General features: G+C 33.3%; 1 protein-coding gene across 1 annotated transcript; it reads left to right on the top strand.

Moving 5' to 3' along the window:
- Nucleotides 1-848: 848 nt before the first annotated feature.
- On the top strand, nt 849-26,987 carry LOC120146255 (abscisic acid receptor PYR1-like). The gene is made up of 3 exons (XM_039159872.1): nt 849-950; nt 1,314-1,470; nt 26,467-26,987. The coding sequence occupies exons 1-3, from the start codon at nt 849-851 to the stop codon at nt 26,985-26,987; spliced, it is 780 nt and encodes a 259-aa protein (XP_039015803.1).

Genomic DNA, 26,987 nt, shown 5'->3' with positions numbered 1-26,987 from the left:
TTCTACAAATACGTGTTCTTGAAAATATTTGGATAATATTGCTAAATAAGGTAATAAAGTAGAAACAAATATGATTGCAAATGTAAAATAAAATATTTACAACACAATACTAATAACATTTATTTAATAGGATACATATAACTACATAATAAGTGAAATGTGTACATACATAAGGGACTGAAATAAAAACAATTAAATATTACAAACCAAAATACAAATAGACCAAAAAATAATTACTTGGTAATTACAAGGACCAGGATGAGAATAACAGTAACTTTAAGGATCAAATAATAATTACAAACAAATTAGAACCAAGATTGAATATATCACATAATACATGCACTGGAAATGTAAATAACCTGAAAATACTATAAAGGACTAAAATGAAATAAACAGAACTATAAAGGACCAAACACAAATTAAACTAAATGCCAAACAGTGACTAAAATAAAATATTTACAAATGTCATATCCAAATTCGAACAACATCAAAAATACACAATACATTAAATCAGTGACTAAAAATGGAAAAATAAAAACATATCCTGCTTAAGTACAAATAACATTAAAGTACAATGACCTCAGCATAAATATATACATACACATGCTTAAAGGCTAATAAGGGCTAAATTGCAACATTCATAAAACAAGTGTTCAAAATAAAAAGAAATAAAATGTTCATTAATGACCAGGATGAAATATTATACAAATCAGAAGGACCTTAAATGGAGTTTACCCACGCACTAAAATGCTTGACAAGTCCCCCTCTAAACGACATCATTTTATGCCTAATATATATAACATCTTAGGCCAAAAAATGACCACCCATCTCATTTGGTTTCATTTGAAATGAGAGAAGGGAGAGAAAGAGTTATGAGCACTCTTTCAACTCTCTCATCGGAAGAGAGGAAGGTCACCGCTGTCGGTGGCGCTCACGGCGGCTGGAGAGAGGTAACCGCCTCAAAAGTTTCCTCTCCTCACCCTCGACTCGAAAGCCAACATCATTTAGCCAAAAAATGCCCCTATATCCCTAGATATAAGGGTTTTCCTCTCGAATACTTGGAAAACCTGCGACCTTTGGCTTCCCGATGCTCCGAACGGGGGTAATAACTCTCTCTCTCTTTCTTGTTTGGTTTCAGTGGTTTTTGTTTATTCTTCTCTATTTTTCTCTTTGGTTTGATGTTTGAGTTCAAATGGATTCCCTCTCTCTCTGTATTTTTTCTCTCAAAACCCCCTTACTGAATCTTGATATCTTCTCTGTCTTCCGTTTTTATATTGCTTCAGTGATTGGTGATTGATGCTAGCTCTTCGTAGGGAATGATTCCCTATGTTAATGCTTTTAAAATTTCTGATAAACTCTTAGATTTGATGAGATTTACTTCTCCATTTTACTATGGATATGATTTGTTGTCACTGTTTGGTGTAGATGGGTCTGATCGGCTCCAATGGTGGAGGGCAGCGAGGGAGCTGGGTGTGGGTTATCTTAAGTGGCGATTGGCTATCTAGGGTTTTAAAAATCCTAAGGTTAATCGGGTCGGGTCAGATTCTCTCTTTGGGCCAGTTCGTGTTAGTTGATATGGTTGTAATTGGGCTCTGGCTCCATTCGGGTCTTGGTTGTAACTGGGCTTCTGGGTGGGCTTGCTTGTAATGGGCCTACAATGTAAATTAAAATTTAATAATAATAATAATATTATTATTATAATAATATAAAAATAAAATTTTTGTAAACCCAAACAAAAACGGGTGTCTATAGCTTCCCCTATTTGCACATTTTTGTGTTAACAAGAATAGGGTAAAGACGAAAAAGACAACAAGTTTTTGTCTGGTTTTTTTTTGTTTAAAAATTTGATAGTGTTTATTGTTGGGGACGACACTACTCATACGTGATGAAGAGTTCTGGTCGTCTAAGGGTGACACGACTCCTACGTGATGAGGAGATATGGTTGGTGGATGACACGGTTCCTACGCGATGAGGATGGTAGGCCATCTTTAGGGAGTGTGATAACACGGTTCCTACATGATGAGGACGACTGGCTATCTAGGAGTTACACGACTCCTACGTGATGAGGAGGCCTGGTCGGTGGATGACACGGTTCCTAGGTGATGAAGATGACATGCCATCTTTAGGGATGATAACACGGTTCCTACGTGATGAGGAGGACTGGTTATCTAGGGGTGACATGGCTCCTATGTGATGAGGAGGTCTGGTAGGAGGATGACACGGTTCCTACGCGATGATGACAACTGGCCATCTTTAGGGGTTTGTTTCAAGGGAAACAGACTCAGAGATGATCTTTCAAGAGAAATTATCTCAAGAGAGACAAAATTCATTTCAAGGGAAACGATCTCACATATTTGACTTAAGGAAGACTGTCTCAAGTGAGACAAAGTTTGTTTGTTTTAAAAAAATCTCAAGTGAGATCAACTTTGTTTCAAGTGAAGCAAATTCGAAATTTGTATATCAAAGGAAAAATGTCTCAAGCGAGACGAAATTTGTTTTGAAAAGAAATTGTCTCAAGCGAGACAAAATTTATTTTTATAAAATGTCTCAAGTGAGAAAAAAAATTTATTTGAGAAAAACACTCTCAAAGGTGATAGACAACCTGCTTGTTCCTGCATGTTGAGGAAATGTCTTTAAAAAATCTGATTGTTGAATTTAGGAAGTCAAATTAATGTTTTTTCATGTTAGAGACGTCTGATCATTTCCGAACACTGATTTCTTGAAAGATCAAAACGATGCATTTCTGACTATCTTGGATGTTTACGATGGATGTCATGATAAAGTTTATTTGATGTGTTTGATATGATGAATTATTGATTTTTTCCTCAAGAGAGGGGAAAATGTCTTTAACACACATGATAATGAATGTTTGATGCAAAGATGCAAATTTGATGTATCATATATGTATGTGTTGATGTATATATGTGCTGATGTATGTTTTCTCGATCTGGAAGAAGAATGGTTGCTAGAGCAGTCTTCACTCTATCCTTGATTCAATTTGTCTTCATTTTGACCAAGGTGTACTCTTGCAAACCTCGACCTGAGACGATTTGCTTTCCTTTCCCCAACTTCGATCTTGAGCTTCTGAGAGATATTCGTTGAATTCCAATATACTTCAAGAGAACTTATCTTGTTTGAAAATTTTTTCTTCCTTTAATTTTCAAAATTTTGAAAATATCAAAAGAATTTTGAAAAAAAATATTACCTCATTCTAAGTTTCACAGTTGAAGCAAATCATAAAACATGAATTCATTGAATATCAAAAGAATCAACTGCTCTTTTATCTTTGATAGCTACAAATCTTTGACAAATATCAAGATCGAAAGGTTGGTTTTGAGGTTGGTACATACATTTTGTGGTTTATTTCATCGATTCAGACATCGTGAAGATCATGGCATGCCCCTCTTTCTTGGCTTGGCATTTTAATCGGAGGCGGACAAAATGACACAACTAGCATAGTCAATTGCTAGACTTTTTAGAACACTTTTGTTTCAGTTCTCTGAAATCTTCCATTTTTTCAAGCTTCTAGGCTCCTCTAGCCAAGGTAGTGTAGAAATATCAGTCTAAAAATGAGATTTATGAGTGCTCGTGTGAATTGACTATAACAGGTGTTCCTCAACTCCCTTAGTCCATATTTACCGAAACTCCTTATTTAATAAATTTGACTTAACTTGCTTTTGTTTGGCTAGCTGAATTCAGCTTTATTGTACATATATATCTTATAATTGTCTTTGTTTTGGCTAGCTAAAAGATTCATGTCATCACAAAGTCTTCGACTTGACAACCACAGTGGAGCAAACACTAGATTGCCAAGTACCCAATCAATGTCATGGTTTGAATGTAATCTTTTCATAAAGCCAGGGCTTTCGAGTTTCCTTTATAATCAATTGCTTTATCGGAATAGCTCAGCTTTATTGTATACTTATATATATTTTCTTGGGTATACAGATTCCATTTTTTTAAGCTTGTCAAGAAGAACCTGTTATAGTCCATGTGTTTGTTAAAGGTCAGAAAATATCATTGTTAGAGTTCAATTCCCAAACAACTGACCTAAACTAGATTCACATATTCGACCATTCCATCTGAGAAAATCATGATCATCATTGAACGTCATTAACAGAAGTATAAACCAATTAGTTTTGTAATCTCATATGCTAGTTGCCCCATTTTGTCCACTCCTAACACATACCTAAATGCCAAACCCTTGATTGACTCTCCATGTAAAGAGAAAGCTAACTTGGTCCCTTCAAGAAAAGGGTATGTACCCTGATGTTTATTTAGATTAGGATCAAGGGGTCCTTGTTTTTCTAGGGTTCAATATTGTCATTTGTTAAAGATTTACAACCTCAATTATTAAAAAGCTTTTAATTAAAATGATATTCAAAGAATTTCAAGATTGAAATTTGCTCGTTGTTTATTTCCTAAGAATGAAGCATTTTATTGAAAATGTTTGAACGTCAAGTGACTTACAAACATTTAAACATAGAAGTACAAAAGAAAAACCAGTTGAAACAAGATGACATTCATGAGAATGCAACAAAACTCCTGATGGATGCCCTAGTCAATTCCCAATCAGAATGCCCCATCACACATTGAATGTCAATGCCCCTGAATCGATCAGATCTTGGACCTTGCACTTCAATGCCCTACAATTCTCAGTGGTGTGCCCTGAGCTCCCAATATGATAGCTGCATATGGCGTTAATATCATGGCCTTCAGGATATGGGACCTCTCTTGGTTTGTATTGAACTGGAGTCAAAAGGTTCTTCTCAACTAGCGTTGGGAACAATTCCTCATATATCATTGGTATTGGATTGATGCGAGTCTTTTCATAAAATATTTTATGAGGTTTGGTCCCATATCATGTAGTTGATATATGGAGATTTCAATGTGCCAATGAATAGAGTGATGAACTCCTTTTCAATCATCAGTGGATGCACTTGAGATGCAACATCCCTCCATCGTTGTGCATATTGTCGAAAGCTCTCATCACTTCTCATCTCCATATTTTGCAGTGTTGTTCGATCAAGAATAATATATCAGTCATGTTCTTGTATTGATCCAGAAAGACACGAGCCAAATCCTTCAAAGAGCAGATTTGAGTACGACTCAGTTGATTATACCACCTAGAAGCGGGTTCAGTCAAACTATCCTGGAAGCAATAGATCAACATCTGATCATTGTTGGTGTATCCAGTCATCCTTCAAACAAATATCGTGAGATGAGCATTAGGGCAACTGGTTTTATTGTACTTCTCAAAGTCGGGCATCTTGAATTTGGGCGGAAGCACTAAGTCGGGAACTAAGACTAGTTCACTTGCATCCATCTCATTGTGAGAACTCTGTCATCTCATTCACAGGAATGTCTCTCTACACCACTTTTTCAAATTCTACGGGATCTCATTGTTGGCTCTTTTCATCTCGTTAGAATTTGGCATGTTGCGATCAGTAGAATTATCCCAAGGATTTAACATGGTTTTTTGAGTTTTAATGGAGAAGAAGCCTACTAGGTGTCTTGGAAGCTTGTGGGGTAAAATGAGTATCGGTTGATTAGAATGGGCCATAACACATTCGGAGGTTCCTCTGGTCGAGGCAATATTCTCTTTACCTCTTTCTTGGTTGAGCCCAGTCAGTTTAGCTACAATTTGATCAACTAGGTCATTTTGGTTTTCTAAGATACACTCCATGGTGGCTTTTTGTGTCTGCTCTATTTTGGATTCCCACTCTATTTGTATCTTTCAAAAATTCTCTTCCAGCTCTTTCTTCAGCATCTCAAATTTTGCATCCATTCTCAGTACTGTGTGACGAAGTTGAACAGTTAGAATCATTTCCTCAAAGTCCCCCATGAGATATGATTAATGTATATAAAAATGCTTAAATGAATGTCATGCAAAATGTAATGATGCAAATGCAGATGCAAAAAATGTTGATCCCAACGGTGAATATCATAGAATAATTTTCACCAGAAATAAAAGTCTTCACATCACAAGACAATCCATTTTACAGACATGTTTTCATTTAGATGTTGAGTCTGGAGTGTAATACCCCAAATATCAGGTCAGTGACATTATTGGAAAGATTTAGAATTTGAGGATCTATTTAAATAATTGATAAAAGATAAGAAATGATTTGGAATAATGTTTAGGACCAATTAGTAACAATGGATGAATATAGAGGGCATTTTGGTCTTTTAGTGGAAAGGCACAACAGTGTTATTTAAGATAAACTTTAGGTCAGGATGCCACCAATTAAATATTTTAGAGGATGTTAATAAAGGCACCAATGTTTATATAAATTAAGTTGGGTAAAAATTTATATAGTTTTTAGAGATGCATCTCCTAACAGCTTAGAAAGGGGTACTTATGCAAAAAGATAAAGTTGTGGCATATGCCTCAATAAAGTTAAAGACTCACAAGAGGAATTTTTGTTTTAGAGTTGGTAGCAGTCGAGTTGTTTTAATTAATGGACGTCATTATTAGTATAGTTAGCGGTGCTATGGTTGTGCTAATTATAAAGTCTTATGCTGAGCTGAAGAGAAAAGTAGTTGAGTAGCAAGTAAGTGATAAAGTTTTCTGAAAGTTTCATTTTGGAAGGAAGTATTGCGGTTTGGACTGAGTTCTAGAATTATTGAACCTTATGAAATTTTTTTAGTTAGCTTTTGCCTCCCAAAATGGTCAAGACCTAAAATGTTTACATGTGCCATTACTTATTAAATTCTGATCAGATCCATTGCTTATTAAATTATGACCAGATCCATTGCATGTTCTTACATTGGGAAAAATAGAGAATTGATCAAATTTGAATTATGAAAAAGAACCCATAAAGATATGGACTCGAGAAATCCAGAATGGGTGTAGCAAAAAAATTCCTCTAGTTGAAGTACTATGGTAAAAACATGAAGTCTTAAAATTTGAGGACAAATTTTTATTAAGGGGAGAATTGTAAAACCTCAAATATCATGTCAGTGACATTATTGGAAAGATTTAGAATTTGAGGATCTATTTAAATAATTGATAAAAGATAAGAAATGATTTGGAATAGTATTTAAGACCAATTAGTAACAATGGATGAATATAGAGGGCATTTTGGTCTTTTAGTGGAAAGGCACAATATTGTTCTTTAAGATAAACTTTAGGTCAGGATGCCACCAATTAAAGATTTAAGAGGATGTTAATAAAGGCACCAGTGTTTATATAAATTAAGTTGGGTAAAAATTTATATGGTTTTTAGAGATGTATCTTCTAACGGCTTAGAAAGGGGTACTTATGCAAAAAGATAAAGTTATGGCATGTGCCTCAATATAGTTAAAGACTCACAAGAGGAATTTTTGATTTAGAGTTGGTAGCAGTCGAGTTGTTTTAATGAATGGACGTCATTATTAGTATAGTTAGCGGTGCTATGGTTGTGCTAATTATAAAAGTCTTATGCTGAGCTAAACATAAAAGTATTTGAGTAGCAAGTAAGTGATAAAGTTTTTCTAAAAGTATCATTTTGGAAGGAAGTATTGTGGTTTGGACTGAGTTCGAGAATTATTGAACCTTATGAAATTTTGTTAGTTAGCTTTTGCCTCCAAAAATGGTCAAGACCTAAAATGTTTACATGTGTCATTGCTTATTAAATTCTGATCATATCCATTGCATGTTCTTACATTGGGAAAAATAGAGAATTAATCATATTTGAATTATGAAAAAAAACCCATATAGATATGGACTCGGGAAATCCAGAATGGGTGTAGCAAAACAATTCCTCTAGTTGAAGTACTATGGTAAAAACATGAAGTCTTAAAATTCGAGGATGAATTTTTCTTAAGGGAGAGAATTGTAATACCCCAAATATCAGGTCAGTGACATTATTGGAAAGATTTAGAATTTGAAGATCTATTTAAATAATTGATAAAAGATAAGAAATGATTGGGAATAGTGTTTAAGACCAATTAGTAACGTTGGATGAATATAGAGGGCATTTTGGTCTTTTAGAGGAAAATGAATTTAAAATTCATTTTTCTTTGGTATAGTATTAAAGGAAAGGGAAAAGGGAAAGCAAGTCATAAAAGCCATTCCTCTTTTTCTTCTCCTTCACGTGGAAAAGCCCTCCTCCATATCTAAAGGCGAGTTTTCAAATTACTAGTTTATTCATTCATTTTTGGTTGGTTTTTAAGCATTGAGTATAATAGAAACTTAAGGAGGGATTAAATGGGATCAAAACTAAGTTATGAATGAGATAAAAGAGATTGAAGAAAATGTGTTTTTGAGTGATATGTTAAAATAGGAGGGTTTATGGATGTTTTATGGTAGATTTGACTTGTCATAGAGGTAAATGAGATATTAGAAGCATTGGATAGGATTAAAAACACATTAGGAAAAGTGGTGTGATTCTTAGAATTTAATGTTCTTGGAAGATGTTAGATGTTTTAAGAAACAAAATGAAGGAAAGTTAGTGTGGATAGTTAAATAAGAGTTTCATAGTATGTGTAAGGTGTTAATATAATGAAATTGACCCCAATTGGGTAAAAATTGGGCTTAAAACTGAAAATTCTGGGCAAGGGTATCAGTACTGATAGAACAGTACCGATACTATAGGCTAAAATAGGATGAATTAGATGAGTAGTATCGATACTGATTCAATCAGTATCAATAACAATGAGGTAGTATCGATACCATGGTAAGGGTATCGATACCAAGCAACATCGAATCTAAATTTGGTATTGATACCGAAAGGGGTATTGGTACCATAGTATTATAGTATCGATACCAAGAAACATCGAACCTAAATTTAGTATCAATACCGGAAGGGGGTATCGGTACCATAATATAGAAGTATAGGTACCAGGATAACAGTATCGATACTATGGAGCCAAAAATGTAAAAAATAGGTTGATATTGGTATAGAAAGTTAATAATATGTTCTTTTGAGTATTGTTTAAGTATAATGATTAGGAAATATTCTAACATTGAGTATGGTACATGTTTTAATGGATGCTTGAGTATATCGGAACCAAACTCCCGAAACAAGCAAAACCAAGGGAAAAGGCAAAGTACTGGAGAAATCAGCCTTATGTTTTAAATACATAGTGAGGAAAGTCAGGTGAGTGCATTTAATTATGTACGTATATGCTATAATAGTTATAGTGGTATGAATTATTGATGTATGTATAGTGATTTCCAAATGGCACTAAGTGTGCTAAAATGTTAAGAAATTCATACTAAGTGTATTAATTTCTGTATAGGGCACTTCGTGTGCTAAAATGTTAAGAAATTCATACTAAGTGTATGAATTTTCTTATAGGGCACTTCGTGTGCTAAAATGTTAAGAAATTCATACTAAGTGAATGAATTTCTGTATAGGGCACTTCGTGTGCTAAAATGTTAAGAAATTCATACTAAGTGTATGAATTTCTGTATAGGGCACTTCGTGTGCTAAGATGTTAAGAAATACATACTAAGTGTATGGATTTCCATATAGGGCACTTCATGTGCTAAGATGTTAAGAAATTCATACTAAGTGTATGAATTTCTGTATAGGGCTCTTCGTGTGCTAAAATGTTAAGAAATTCATACGAAATGTATGAATTTCTATATTAGACACTTTATGTGCAAAAAGTTAAGAAACTAATACTAAGTGTATGAACTTCCATAAGGGAAATATATGTGTATTAACATAAGAAATTTATAATAAAGAAGTGGATTTTTATATTGGTAATGAGTATGCGAACCACGCAGGTTTTAGTAATGGTTGAGAAATGGTGGTAATAGCACTAGCAACGTAAATCAAAGAATTTGTAATGATTGAAAGGGTTAATTGATATTATGAATGATTATTATAGTAGGGACTTCTCTAAAATAAAAGATTAATAGGCCTAACTGTGCATTTGATAGAAATGTGTCATTTATGCCAATTAGATGAAAGACTAAGTGGCTTTGAGGCCTAACTGTGCAATTGACAGAAATGTGTTAATTACGCCAGTTAGATGAACGGTTAAATACCATTGAGTAAAAGAATAATGGACTAGTTGTGCATTTGACAAAAAAATTTCAAATATACAAGTTAGGTGAAAAGATAAATACCTTTGGGTAAAAGAATAAAGGAATTATAATGTAATGTGATATGAAGGGTATATAAGTGATAAGAAGGGATTATATATATATATATAATGTACAATAATGTAAAACTAGTATGAAGGGAGGTTATAAAGGAAAACATAAACAGTATATAATGGGCATGAAATGATACCTAAATGAAAATACCAAATGGTGTATTAACAATATTTAAGGATTATAAAAGATACATGACCAATTAGCACCTTGGTGCAATACATGTATAATACTTTCACATTTAATGTACACAGGGTAAATAAATAATAAAGGGAGAAAATATACAGAATGATATGTATGATGGACATACTAAGAATAAATTTCATGATGGTATGAAAGAATTATAGTTTAACTGAGGAGGGCTTAACTGATTCTTATGAATGATGAAATTAAATTATTCATTCAATATTTATAAGATATTGTCTTATAATTGTAATATCCTTGCACTATTATATCTCACTAAGTAAATACTTAACATGTGTTTATTTCACGCATAGGTAAAGACAAAGATTAGTTGCGTAAGGAGTGTAGCAGTAGCGACAGCTTTCATCTGTTAAGGTTGACTCTCATCAGTAATGGTAGGATAATCATGTTTATTTTTGAACAATTGCTGGCATGTAATCGAATTTAAAGAAAAATGCTCTGGAATGTTTATAAAGTGGAAAATTGGTAGTATATTTCGATGATTCTTTTATAATTGTGCTAAAATGTTTTAATTTAAATTTCAAAATGAAATTTTATGGGTTTTCAAATGAAAAAAAGTTTTAAAAAGTGATGTGACATCCATATCTCGTGTATGAAAAAGTATACGGGATATGGGTATTACAATTATTGGTATCAGAGCTATAGGTTTAGCCGATTCTCAGCCGAAACTGAGCTTAATTTAATTGAGAAAAATGATTACATGCCTTTAAGATTGTCAAAGTTACTGGTAGGGTGTCAATTAGAGTCTGATTGATGTCACTCCTTACTAACTTGAGCGTTAGTCTTATGTATGTTTTAATAGATGTCGAAAACTAAGGACAAAACTAAGGAATGCCCCAGCGTTTAACGACATTTCAACCTTTGAGAAATACTTAGGTGAAACATTAAAGTGTTTAAAGTATGGTTAATTTGAGTAAGAAGAAATGAATAAGCGGTAAGTACATTGACCGCTGAAAAGCTTATAGAAAGAGGAGTTGTTAGTGGATCAACTGATTATGAGTTGTTTAAGAATAAATGTTAAGTTTTATGAAACTAATAGAGTTATTTTAAAAGTAATTTGTGAAAATGGATTTACTACATGTTTCATGCTTCAATGGATTATTATTTAAAATCGAGATTAATTCTTGAGAACTTGGAAAAGTGTCAAGTTTATAATGAAAGGAAAAAGAGGGATGGCTTTTATAACTTAGCTTTCCCTTTTCCCTTTCCTTTAATATTATATAAAAGAAAAATGAATTTTAAATTCATTTTTCTTATAAAAGACCAAAATGCCCTCTATATTCATCCATTGTTAATAATTGGTCTTAAACACTATTCCAAATCATTTCTTATCTTTTATCAATTATTTAAATAGATCCTTAAATTATAAATCTTTCCAATAATGTCACTGACCAGATATTTGTGGTATTACATGGAGTGGATCACTGCTTCGTCTCGAATCTTCGTCCCTGAAAATGATACCTCTCAAGCATTCTGTAACCTAACTCCGTTAATGCCCCGACGGTACTGAAGTCAGTGCGTCACTCCTTGATGACTAGCGATGAAATGATTGTAGATAAGACTCCACTGCTAGATTACTCCTCGAATTAGTGGATCATCATTTCAGTCTCGAATCCTGCACAATCTTTGAGCAAGTCTCATTCTTATACTATGAACTTCTTTTAGCCCTCGGTGCATGTCTGTATATGTGACTACTTGATTGAAAACTTTTATCTCTTCTTGTGAAAATTTTCTCTCGAATATCCCCTTACAAATCAACACTTTTGACATTATGTCATGACGATACAATGCAATGCAAAGATGAAAAATGACACAAACAAAAGAGAATAAATAAGTTAGTATGAGTTAGATAATCAATAAAATTAGAAGATGCTATATAAAAATACAACACCTACCCAATCATGATATCTACCCAAGCATGCTTTCATTAGATAGCATTCCTACTCGGACATGCTTTCTACCCACATGATTTATTAATAGAAAATAATCCTAACCGCATGGTATCTAGTTCGCATGCTTTTATTCGAAAATAAAATATATTCTACGAATCTAAAGCAAAAGGTAAGGGTTTAGAAATGCTCATCCTTTGTATACACTTATTTTGGGTACCTAATGACGGACAGAGGTTCAATATAGCTATACCTAGGGTGATCTTTCTACGGTTCACTATATGCATGGTTTCGGCTCTATGAGAACAAGGTACCCGAATTATCCTTGATGTCGGTGCCCTTTTGGGCTACCAAACCCTTGATCCTCACCCATTACAGGTTTCAAATAGAACGAGTTCAATTCGAGGGGATTCACTACCTTATACCCATACGAGGAATAAATCCCTACGAATGTATAAGGTATGTATCTCATGGGGTTTTTCCCTAAAACTCATACGAAGAATAAATTCTTATGAGAGTTAGGCATTCACCCTGACTAATTTGGATCAAAGCTCAAGTCTAGAGCTTATGTCATGTAAATGCACGTGATGTGTGTGAGGAGGAGCGTACAAACCTTTGACTCTAAAAAAAACTCTCAATAGAGACTTGAACACTTGCTGAAAACAAAGATTCAAAATATTAGTACCACAATTAAAAATGAAGAAATTAAAAAACTTCAACAAATTGATCATAAGTAAACTATAGACTCGAACTTATAATTTCCAGCACAACGATAATGTGTAAGCGACTTACAGTTTAACTCTCTAAAAAAGAGTCCCCAGCGGAGTCGCCAAGTTGTCATAATCATTTTTCTAAAAAAACAAATAATTATTATTTAAAAAAAGTATGACTTTAATTTAAAAAATTGTTGATTTTGTATTGATTTGGAATAAAATTGAAAATGAGTCACCATCAACCTTTGGGTTAAGTAGGTCGAATACCTAAAAACGTCTTTTAAAAACAATTTTAAGGAAAAATCATTTTTTAGACAAAAAAAACTGGTCTGCGATTACAAAGATTCGATGTAACGGGTCCAGGAGTCGGTTACGTGTGGGGAAGGATAAGCACCCCCACAGTGCCCAAAAATTGGTACTGGTTCGTTTACATGTTGTCGTAATGATGGAAAGTATGAATTGAATATAAAGTTAAATTATGATCCCCTTATTAAAAATTGATTAACTCACTTCAAATTAATTATTTGAAAGAAAATCTTTTTACTCGATAAGAAATCTTGAAATACGCAATCCTCCGTTGGGAAAACTATCTCAACCATTTCTTATTCGTAAAATAATATTCTATCTTCGAATAATGCATATCTAAATAAAGATGAATATTGAAATTTGCATAAAAACGCATTGAATCATTCACATAAAAATATTTAATTAATAAAATAAAATAGATTTATTTCAAGTCCCATTTAGTTCGAACGTCGCATCGGATTGTACCACTTCGATCAAGTGATACTTTCCACACCCGTTCTACAAATACGTGTTCTTGAAAATATTTGGATAATATTGCTAACTAAGGAAATAAAGTAGAAACAAATATGATTGCAAATGTAAAATAAAATATTTTCAACACAATACTAATAACATTTATTTAATAGGATACATATAACTATATAATAAGTGAAATATGTACATGCATAAGGGATTAAAATAAAAACAATTAAATATTACAAACCAAAATACAAATAGACAAAAAATAAGTAATTGGTAATTACAAGGACCAGGATAGGAATAACAATAAATTTAAGGATCAAATAATAATTACAAACAAATTAGAACCAACATTGAATATATCACATAATGCAGGAAATGTAAATAACCCAAAAATACTATAAAGGACTAAAATGAAATAAACATAACCATAAAGGACCAAACAAGAATTAAACCAAATGCCAAACAGTGACTAAAATAAAATATTTATAAATGACATATCCAAATTTGAACAACATCAAAAATACATAATACATTAAATCAGTGACTAAAAATGGAATAATAAAAACATATCATGCTTAAGTATAAATAACTTTAAAGTACAATGACCTCAACATAAATATATACATACATGTGCTTAAAGGCTAATAAGGGCTAAATTGCAACATTCATAAAACAAGTGATCAAAATAAAAGGAAAAAATATTCATTAATGGTCAGGATGAAATATTAAATAAATCATAAGGACCCTAAATGAGGTTTACCCATACACTAAAATGCTTAACTAGTCCCCCTCTAAATGGCGTCATTTTATACCTTATATATATATATATGTATATATGTTTATATATATATATATATAACATCTTAGGCCAAAAAATGGCCACCCATCTCATTTAGTTTCATTTAAAACGAGAGAAGAGCTCTCTCAACTCTTTCATCGGAAGAGAGGAAGGTTGTCGTCGCTGGTGGCGCTCACAGTGGCGCACGGCGACCAGAGAGAGGTAACCGCCTCAAAAGTTTCCTCTCCTCACCCTCGACTAGAAACCCATTATCCTTTATCCTAAAACCGCCCCTAAATCACTAGATCTAAGGGTTTACCTCTCGAATACTTGAAAAATCGATGACCTTTGGCTTCCCGATGCTCCGAACGGAGGTAAGAACTCTCTCTCTCTCTCTTTCTTATTTGGTTCCAGTGGCTTTTATTTTTTCTTCTCTATTTTTCTATTTGGTTTGTTGTTTGGGTTCGAATGGATTCCCCTTGTCTCTGTATTTTTTCTCTCAAAACCCCCTCACCGAATATTTGATATCTTCTCTGTCTTCCATTTTTACGTTGCTTCAGTGATTGGTTTGGTGATTGATGCTAGCTCTTTATAGGGAATGATTCCCTTTGTTTAGGCTTTTAAAGTTTTAATAAACTCTTGGATTTGATGAGATTTGCTTCTCCATTTTAATGTGGATATGATTTGTTGTCACTGTTTGGTACAGATGAGCCTGATCGGCTCTGATGGTGGCGATGACAAGGGAGTTGGGTGTGGCTTGGCTTAAGCGGCGGCTAGCTATCTAAGGTTTCAGAAACCCTTTGGTGAATCGGGTCGGTAGGATCCTCTCTTTGGGCCGGTTCGGGTCAGCTGATATGGTTGTAATTGGGCTTGGGGCTCCATTTGGGTCTTGGTTGTAACTAGGCTTCTGGGTGGGCTTGCTTATAATAGGCCTGCAATGTAAATTAAAATTTAATAATAATAATAATATAATAATAATAATAATAATAATAATAATAATATTTTGTAGATCCAGACAAAACAAGTTCTACAATAATCAAATAAACAAATTGTACTCACTTTAACACTTTATTATTATTTTTAAATCAAAATATAAGTCTCACTAAGATTTAGATTTTAATCCTTTGCCTTCCACTACTTTCAATATACAATTTATCAAAATTCTATATTCTGGCAGTTTGCACTACCTTCAAACAAATATTATTATTTATTAATTAATATACTAAAAATATTATGTTTGCAATAATGGAAACTAGACTCGAATATGAATCTAACCATATAAGGAACTCTGTCTAGTTCCACTTGTACAATTTATAACAAATTTTCAAAGTTGACTGATATAAGTCGACATAATTTGCTGCCCTGTTTTTTGACCTATCACTGATAAAAATTTCATATCTTTTTGTGTACACCTTGAAATCAGTCACCGTCTGTTTTAAACGAAGCTAGACTGATATAAAAATATAATGGTATAGAGATCATCTTCTAATCAATTCTTTATAATTTATGGTGAATTTCTAAACTCACTATTCGAATTCTAATTTCTAGACAACTTTCCTTAATTAGCATCCTTAGCTTAATTTCATAATTCGGCAAGTTTAATAAATGAACCTTTAGGCTAGAATCACAATTCACATAACATTAGGATTCACTTTTTTTCCGTAGTAACTCTGTCACTGACTCATTGTAAGCCAGTATTTGTACAATAATACAAACAATAATTAAATGCGTTCATCTTTGCCTCGCTATCGAACCTTCTCCATGATAATCTTCTTGATCCCATAATTTTTCCTTCCCTTCAAGCTACTTGAATCACTAAATTTACCTTGATCTGATGACATTATATAATAACATAAAATATTCAAACTATATGTTAGCATCGAACTAACATAATCTAAACTTAAATATAAAATTCGATAGAAATAAATTTGGTTACAAGAATTAAAGATCTAATTACAAGAATTACTGGATAAAGGGTTTATCAGACCGAGTGTCTCACCATGGGGAGCTCCAGTTTTGTTCGTCAAAAAGAATGATGGATTCATGCGTCTTTTCATTGATTATAGACAACTCAATAAAGTGACCATCAAGAACAAGTATCCCCTCCCCCGAATTAATGATTTATTTGATCAGTTAAAGGGAGCTTCAGTGTTTTCGAAGATTGATTTACATTCTGGTTACCATCAATTGAAGATTCAAGATAAAGATATTCCAAAGACGGTATTCAGAACGAGATATGGGCACTATGAGTTTATTGTTATGCCATTTGGAGTTACGAATACACCGGCTACTTTCATGGATCTTTTGAACAAAATATTTCAACCTTATTTGGATTGATTTGTAGTGGTGTTCATCGATGATATTTTAGTGTATTCAAAGTCAGAAAAAGAGCATAGTTCACATTTAAAGATTGTTCTACATATTTTGAGGGAAAATAAGCTTTATGTTAAACTCTCCAAATGTGAATTCTGGTTGAAAGAAGTGATATTCCTTGGACATGTAATTTCTGCAGAAGGAGTGCGAGTGGATCCCTAAAAGATCAAAGCCATTTTAGAATGGGAAATTCCAAAGAATGTGTCAGAAGTTAGAAGTTTTCTGGGGTTAGCTGGTTATTACCAAAGGTTCGTTAAATTGTTTTTGATAATAGCATTACCCCTAACTAAATTATTGAGGAAGGAGATAAAATTTGTGTGGACTCCAGAGTGCCAAGAGAGTTTTGAAAGGCTAAAGAAGATTTTGACAGAAGCTCCAGTGTTGGTTCAACCCGAGTCTGGCAAGAACTTTGTATTGTATAGTGATGCGTCTCATAATGGCTTGAGATGCTTGTTAATGCAAGAAGGTAAAGTGGTGGCTTATGCATCGAGACAATTAAAACTGCATGAAAAGAACTATCCAACGCACAATCTGGATATGGTTGCAGTAGTGTTCGCTCTTAAGATCTGGTATCACTACTTGTATGGGGAAAATGTTATTTATATACAGATCACAAGAGTTTAAAGTATTTGATGACTCAGAAAGAATTGAATTTAAGACAGAGAAGATGGGTGGAATTCTTAAAGGATTACGATTTAGTAATCGATTTCCATCTGGGAAAGCAAATGTGGTAGTAGATGCTTTAAGTCGAAAGACGTTTGTAGCCATACGAGTTTTGGATTCCAGAATAACGTTAAGCGGAGACAGTGCAATATGTGCAGAGTTAACTCTCAAGCCATCATGGCTAGATCGAATTAAAGAATTACAAGCTAGAGATGAAAGTGTTCAAAGAAGCTACAGCAGATAAGGAATTGAGAGGTTACGAATTATGAATTGAAGAGTGATGGGAACCTATATTATCAAGGAGACTAGTGATTCCTGATAATGATGAATTGAAGGAAGACTTGTTAACAGAAGCTCAGTGTAGCCCATTGACCATGCATTCTGGAGGAAACAAAATGTATATGGATCTCAAGAATCAATATTGGTGGCCTGGAATGAAGAGGGACATTACGGAATTTGTATCTAAGTGTTTGACTTGTCAACAAGTCAAAGTTGAGCATCAGGTTTCGTCAGGATTATTGCAACCAATTTCGATTCCTCAGTGGAAATTGGATAACATAACAATGGATTTTGTAACGAGGTTACCTTTAACTCCGAATAAAAGAGATTCAATCTATGCGATCGTAGATAGATTGACTAAGTCAGCCCATTTTATTCTTGTAAGAGCTAATTTCCCTATGGATAAATATGTTGAGTTGTATATCAGGGAGATTATACGATTGCATGGTGTACCTATTTCTATAGTTTCTGATCGAGACCCTCGCTTTACTTCGAGATTTTGGAAAACCTTGCATGGAGCATTAGACACACGACTAAACTTCAGCACAACATTTCATCCACAGACAGATGGTCAGTCAGAGTGAACCATCCAAATTCTGGAGGATATGTTAAGAGCTTGTGTAATAGAATTCAAGGGATCGTGGGAAAGGTATTTTCCACTTGCCGAATTTGCCTACAACAATAGCTATCAGTCGAGTATTAAAATGGCTCCCTATGAAGCTCTTTACGGGAGGAAGTGTCGTACGCCTTTGAACTGGTATGAGCTTAAGGATAAAGAAGTGCTTGGTCTTGAGTTGATTCACGAAGTAGAAGAAAAAGTCCAAATAATTCAGAGTAATCTCAAAGCTGCAACAGACAGACAGAAATCATATGCGGATTTAAAAAGGAAGGAGATAAAATATCAAGTTAGAGATAAAGTGTTTTTAAAAGTGTCTCTATGGAAGAAAATTTTGAGGTTTGGCCGAAAAGGAAAGTTTAGTCCTCGGTTCATCGAACCTTATGAGATTGTTAAGAAAGTGGGACCAATGGCATACCAATTAGCTTTAGCACCTGAAATGGAAAAGATTCATGATTTTTTTCCATGTTTCAATACTTCGGAAGTATCGATCTAATCCATCCCATATTGTGTCATCAGAAGAGATTGAGGTTCAACCGGAGTTGACGAATGAGGAAGAACATGTTCAAATATTAGCTCACGAGGTGAAACAACTGAGGAATAAGACTATTCCTTTGGTCAAAGTTCTATGGAGAAATCACAAGATAGAGGAAGCAACGTGGGAATGTGAATAGTATATACGGCATCAGTACCCCCATTTGTTCGTGCAATAAAAATTCGAGGATGAATTTTCTTAAGGGGGAGATTTGTAACATCCTCAATACCGGGTTAGTGATTAAAGTGTAAGATTTTAAGAATTTAGTGATCATATTAAATAAATTGAAAAGTGAAGGAATTAATTAAAAGTTGTTAGTGTAGGATGATTTAGCAAATGAAGGAAAAGTAAAAGGGTAAATGGGTCTTTGAACAATGAAAATAATTAAAAAATTAATGGTGGGTATTATAATACCCATGTGGAGAATATGTTGGGAAATTAAGTTTCCAGACATTTCTCCCATCTTCATCTTCTTCTCTTCTCCAACGTGAAGCCAAAGCTAAGATAAGGTGAGTTTGATTTCTTTGCTTAATCCTTCAAATTCAAGCATGAGTTTGATTCATGAAGCTTTAGGAAATATGATGGAGATGAAAAGGGTCATAAAAACTCAAAGATTTGTAAGTTATGAAGGATTAAAGATAGGAAGAGGTTGAATTTGACTTGTCATCAATCTAGTTAAGACATAAGAAGTGCTAGAATTGAATTTAGTACATGTTGAAATTTGAGTACGATTCTTGAATTTCATAAAGAGAAGAGGATATTGAGGTTAAAGATGGGATAAATGAATATTAGTGAGGCTAAGCATGTGTATGTAAGTTAGGATTATTAAAGGGGGGGAAATATGAAGTATTGAGCTGAAATAAAGTAATTTTCATGCTGAAAATGTGAACTCTGAGCCAGGGGTATCGGTACCCATTCAACAGGTACCGATACCTACTTTAAATAAGCAATGAAATTAATTTTCCTTTAGTTTAAGAAATGAAAGTTTAGGATATGTTATTAGTATACTGATATGTATCAATGTATTATTATGTAGATATAGAACGCAATCATGTTCTGGAACAATTGAAGGATTAGAATCGAGTCAAAGTAAGCAAGGCTAAGGTGAGTGCATATACTAGATAGAATTGTATGGCGATAAGACTTGCGATAAGTCTATCTCTTATAGTTGAATTATGATTTTATAGCCATGTACATGCATAATTCATCCATGCTTTAATATGATATAATATGAATGAATATCGTTATAAGAGAATCAATCCAAGTATGTGAAATAATTGAAATGATCATATGTGTACATGTGAAGAGAAATATGTGTTTATATGAAAAGTGATGAAAAAGATATGAAAATGAGAAATATATTCATATTTAAGCCAATTTTATTTAATATGAGAGTTGCAGGTATAATTGGCATGCCAAGAGTCGAGAGATATACAATGGTCCTTCAGGACATAGTGGTCCTTCGGGACAAATATTCAGTGCCCCTAGTGGGAATTTATACGAGCTGTGGTGACAGCATTCGTGCACAATCTCAGTGTACTCATGTACCTCCTGTTCTCAATAATGTACATGGGCAATACAAAGATAAAGTGAAGTCAAACTTGCATAAGAATATAAATTTCATATATGCATGACATGATCATATATGTTGTAGTGTAATAGATACATGTAGGTTATAATGTTACAATTGAACGGTAAGAGTGCATGTCTCATGAATTCATTGTTATATATTTAATTATGCCTCAGTAAGTCTATGACTTAGCGTGTAAGTGATTTACACGTAGGTACCAAGAACCAAGAATAGCAGAAATAGGAGTGACAAGAACAACAACACTGCTAGAAGATCAGATTAGAAGTAACTGATAAAGTATGTATTTTGATTGTGTATAGTATGTTGGCATGTAAGAAATGTTTTAGTACGAATGCTCTGATCGACTTTTCTAATGTTTTAAATGCATATATGTAAATGGTAATTTTGTATAGTGATGAAAGGTTAAATTTTAAGAGTTTATGTATGTTTTACGGATTGTAGCAGTACTGTAGCAGGGTATCGGTACCCTGTAGTAGAGTATCGGTACCCTGGCAACAATCTGGAAAACTTTGAGTTCACGGTATTGTTCATACCGTATAGTACTGTTCATAAATATGTTTTTACCTCAAAATTTTATTACGAACATAATTCAATAGTATATTATCGTATTTTCTTAATATAAGTTCAAATATTTTGTTATTTGGTAAGAATATTGTTTTAAAAAAAGGCAATGTGACATCTCGGACTCATATTCGGGTCGGGTACGGGTTGGGGGTGTTACAATATCGATACTGTAAGAACATTATCGATACTATGTACCCAGAAAATCAGTTTTGTGCTCAAATTTTATTTTAATTGACTTTGAATTATTTTTGAAAACTTTGAACAAATTCAATTCAAGTCCAAAAACATTTTGCCTTAATTTATTATATCAAAACATTATAAAACATGGTTCAACACTTTAGTTTAAGAGTTGGTGTGTTGGAGAGGATGTCAAATATAGTTGGATGATGCGAAATCATTATTAAACTTAGTGTATACCAAATTATGGAGGAATTTATTTTCTTAGGAAAAATCCAATTAAAATTATACATTTTACTCATTAAAATTAAATTAATAAAAATATTAATCTGTTACTATTTTTTTCAGAAAGAAACTGCTCCCACCAAATTGAGATTGTGGTTTGGAAAATCAAATTTGTTTGCGTCACCAGAGATGTGACTTTGATAAGAGGATATGTAAAAAACAACAAAGAAACCCATAAAATAATAATAATTTAATAAAATATAAAGAATAAACTATTACTTTTATTTTATTTTTTTCAATTTAAATTATTAATTTTTTAAATTAATATTTTGTTAACATATATTATCAATTTATAATGTATTGATCGTTCAAATATTAAATATTGTTATTTTAATGACATGATACGTTAGTAAAGGGTTTTAATTTGATAAGAGTTTATACAATATATTAATTTAACTCTTAAACTATGGATAAAACATCAACTTAACCATTAATTTTTAGATAAAATATAATTTAATCTTTAAATCCGATCCAAATTTCTATCGTAGATCACCGCTCACCATAATCTTCGGTCATCATTGATTGTCGATCATCGCTGACTAGCATCACCATTAATCTTCATCGTTGACAACTATTAGAGTTTAAAATTTCTAATTCACTCAATTTTTCATTGGAAAAATATCTAAAATTTTACAAATCTAACCCATAATTATTGACTTGTTTTAAAATCAAACCAAGATATCATCAAACTAATATGTGCTTCTTCAATGGAAATTGGTGCACTAAACTAGTATACTCGTGGATTTCAAGGGTATTCTTGTATAATTTTTCTTCCACACTCAAGTTGCATAGACTTGGGCCTAAGGTCATGTTAAATATTTGTAAGTAAAATAATAGGAGATCAACATGGAAATTAGAAACGTGTAAGAGAAAATATTTAATAGGTACCTTACTTATCCATGTGAGAAAATATAAATTTACAATAGTTAGTATTTCATCTAAACTTAAAAATGTAAATAAAAGTTAATCTCTTTTATTAATTTATTGTATTATCAAGCTAATGATATTTAATATTTCAATAATTAAAAGTTATAAACTAATAATGTAAATATTATATTTTTAAAATTAATAATAAAAAATGAAGAAAAATAAAATGAAAGTTAACATTTTAACAATTTACCCATTATAAATTAATAATAGGGTAAATTATATCAGAGACCACCCAACTATAGTTCCTTTTTATTTCGACTACCATTTTTGAATTATTGTCAATCAGACCACCAACTATTTAAATGCATTCAATTAGGCTACTAACCGTTAACAGTTATTGGAAATGAAGATGTGACAGTTAATAAAATTTGTATAATTTATATTTAATCCTTATTATTTACACAATCTATCAAATTGGTCATAATTTCAAATTAATTCAATATATTTAATCTTCTAATAATATGAAGACAATATTTAATCTTCTAATAATATGAAGACACATGTGGGCTTTTTCAATTTAATTTAGTCGTGACACGTGGCACCACCTAAAGAAAGGAAAATAAATTGAATAGAAAAGCTTTAGAGGAGATTCGAGCTCAGGTATCTAAGGAGGCAAAATAACAAATTGAACAGCTGCACAAAGAACAATTTTTGGTACTTTGATTACAACAACTAATATTTACTTTAAAACATAACGAAGGCCAGAAAAAATGAAAACAAAATAATATATTTATACCGACCAGATTCAAATATATATATATATAAAGGGGTAAACTAATAATTTATAGTGCATTGGGTCTGAGATTTCTTACCTTAAACCTAAAATAATTCGAATATATATATATATATATTGGTAAATTAATATTTTATACTGGGTTGGGTCGGCTAGGTGATTTTTTACCCGATCAAATTGGGTTTAAGGTAAAAATATATTATTTTTATACTTTTAAATTATAATAAATAATTATAAATATATTATTTTAACTATTTTAAAATATTATTATATTCGTATTGGGTCGGGCGGGGCGGATTTAATGTAAGAAATCCCAAACCCAACCCAGTAAATATTAATATATAATATATGCAGTGTATATGAACTTGGAATGTGTGTTTGGTTTAATGGTTAAACACTTGTTCAAGCTTCCAAAGCGACCTAGGTTCGATCTCCTGCTTCCTTAATTTTTGTTGCCTTTAATTTTCTTTCAAATCAAATAATAACACGTGACATGATTTTATTCGAAGATTAAACTTATTTTAATTTATTAAAATTAGGACCAAATTGATATAATATATAAGTAACAGTGACCAAATGTGTAATTATGTCAATTTTATTAATTGTCACATCAACACTTCAGTTAACTATTAACGGCTAGTGGTTAGATTGAATGTATTTAAATAGCTGATTGGTTTGATTGACAAGAATTCAAAAATGGTGGTCAAAATGAAAAGTAGATATAGTTGTATGGACTTTGGTATTGTTTACCCTTAATAATAAAACTGGAACTGAGGATTTTAGAGACTGCCAAGATGCCAAAGGAGTGGAGAGAGTCTACGATGATTCTAATCTATAAGAATAAAGGAGATCCCCAACGTTGTGGTAACTACAGAGGTATTAAACTACTCAGTCATACCATGAAGTTATAGGAAAGAGTGATAGAGGCTAGATTGAGACATGTTACTAGGGTTTCGGAAAACCAATTTGGCTTTATGCCAGGCAGGTCTACTACGGAGGCGATTCATCTACTTCGACGGCTTATTGAGAAATATAGGGAAAAAATAGAGATCTTCACATGACGTTCATTCACCTTGAGAAAACGTATGATAGCGTACCTCGCGATACGATCTGGAAGACCTTGGAAACGAGACGAATCCCAACTGTTTATATTCGAGCGATTCGTGATATGTACTGTAGATCTAATACATACGTTAGGACTACAGTTGGCGACACCGAGGCATTCCCGGTGGAAATCAGACTCCACCAGGGGTCGGCTTTTAGCCCTTACATCTTCGCCTTGATTATGGACGACATCTATTGGGCGACACCAGATGGTGTTCCATGGTGTATGCTTTTCACTGACGACATTGTCCTACTTGCTGAAACAAAAAATGAGTTGAATAGTAGACTGGCTACCTGAAAGACTGCTTTGGAAGAAAAAGGTCTAAGGACCAATATTGAAAAGACATAATATTTATGTTCAAACTAAAGTGGGAACCAAAACGATGAAGATGTAGAAGTATGCATCGAAGGTCACGTTCTCCCCTCAAAGGATTGTTTCAAGTACCTATGGTCTATGATACATAAAGATGGGGGTGTAGATGATGACGTTTCACACCGTATAAAGGCGGGATGGCTAAAGTGGAGGGCTGCTACTGGAGTCTTGTGTGTCAAGAAGGTGCCTCTAAAACTTAAGGGAAAATTTTATAGAACGGCAATAAGACCAGCGCTGCTGTATGGATCAGAATGTTGGGCAATCAAGAAAGATCACGTATGGAGGATGGAGGCCGCAGAAATGAGAATGCTTCGATGGACATGTGGTAGGACTCTGTGGGACATGACACAAAACTCTGCAATTAGGATGTCCTTGGGGGTGGTGCTTGTATCCGAAAAATTGAGGGATGAAAGACTACGGTGGTTTGGGCATGTCCTTAGGCGTCAACCATCGGATGCGGTCAGGATGGTAGAGTCGATTACAGTCGACGGTGCCAAAAGGAGAGGACGACGAAGGAGAAAGTGGGAAGACTGCTTGAGATATGATTTGAAGGAATTAACCCTTACCAAGGACATGACCTCTGATAGGAAAGTATGGAGACTTAAGACCAGGGTAGCCGAGTAGTGTGGGTCACAACCATAGGGTGTAGCATCCCTGTCTTCTTTTTAATTGCCTTTGTAGTAATTTCCATTAACCTCTACTTTTTATACGTTTCTGTCATTGGAGTTTATGAAGGCTTAGAACTAGGATAGTGGACTAGTGTTGCCTTAGTCTAGGTTTTAACCCATTTGACTTTATTCATTCTCGTAGATTGCTATCGATGACTTCTGTGTATCATTCTCTGCATATGAAGACTGTTAAACTATGTATTTATTTATTTATACATGCACTGTATTTTATATTTATTTTTAATTTTCTGACTGCAGAAGGTCTTACACGGAAGCTGCTCTTAACCTGGCGTTGGGGGCAGCCTACTACCCTACCTCCCCCTTATCCCATTGCATATGGGAATAGGATTTTGTTGTTGTATTTGGAAATTAAGTGACAAGGGGCTCCGTCTATGCCATTGGCTCTCTCATTGTAGCTTCGAAGTTCGGGCAATGCAGTTGCCTCCTTCCTTCTCCCATGCCTTCTTATTATTTAATCAGTTTTTTTTGTTATTTTCGTTATATATATATATATATATATATATATAATTTAAGGTGAATATAAGTAGTAATATTTGTTTTAGAGAATTTTAATTATTTAACGACGAATATTTAAATACTATGTAATTGTTGGTGTTTAAATCGAGTATCTCTAAAATAACAACAATCTCTTTAACCAATGAATTAATTTAGTTGGTGCTTTATTGTTGTTTTTCTAACTTCGTTTTCTTTTTGATGAATTGATATTCATAATCAGTGCGATCAAATGGAAAACTAATTTGTTATATATGTCAACGTACCAAAATAGTTATTGTGGAATGAAGTGTTATTATGTTATATTAAACTCTAAATTCCGATGCAATAATATTTTAAGTTGTTTCTCACTAAATGTTAAGAGTGTATTGCTACTTATCAAACATTTTTAACCCAATTTATAATAAGTCAATCAATGTTGATGTATCTATTTTAAGAAATTAATTGTACTAAATACTTTTAAGTTATGTTATGATTTTAAATTAAGATATAAATTTAAAATATTTTAATTAAATTAATAAAATATCACATTTTCATTAATTAAATATTTATGTTAAGTTTAGTAAATTATTCAAAATCAACATTAAATCAGTGAACATACAGATACATACAGATATAAGATGTCTTAATCCCCAGCATAACTCGGTTCCACACCTACTCCGTCGGCCCAGACAGATGCTCCTTATTAGCCCAACGTATCGACGCCCCCAGCGACGTCGTTTGGTCTGTAGTCCGCCGTTTCGACAAAACCCAAACCTACAAACACTTCGTCAAGAGCTGCGCCGTCAAAGACGGCTCCAAAATGGTGGTGGCCTGCACGCGTGACGTCAACGTGATCTCCAGCTTGCCCGCTGCCACCAGCACCGAGAGGCTTGATATTTTGGACGACGATTTCAAGGTAAACGCTTTTAGTATTATGGGGGGAGCATCGGTTGACCGGTCGGCGACGATGGTGCATGGCATCGAACGCGACGAGAAGATCTGGACCGTGGTTTTGGAATCGTGCGTCGTTGATGTCCCTGAAGGGAATACGGAGGAAGACACACGGTTGTTCGCGGATACAGTTGTGAAGCTCAACTTGCAAAAGCTGGCGTCTGTCTCCGAAGAGTTGGCGGCGCGTGATGGCGACTGTAATAAATAA

Source organism: Hibiscus syriacus, unplaced genomic scaffold, assembly GCF_006381635.1.
Source record: "Hibiscus syriacus cultivar Baekdansim isolate YM2019G1 unplaced genomic scaffold, ASM638163v2 tig00110904_pilon, whole genome shotgun sequence".
NCBI classification, from domain to species: Eukaryota; Viridiplantae; Streptophyta; class Magnoliopsida; order Malvales; family Malvaceae; genus Hibiscus; species Hibiscus syriacus.
Note: the sequence above shows the minus strand (reverse complement) of the source record. Positions and strands in the feature narration are given on the sequence as shown.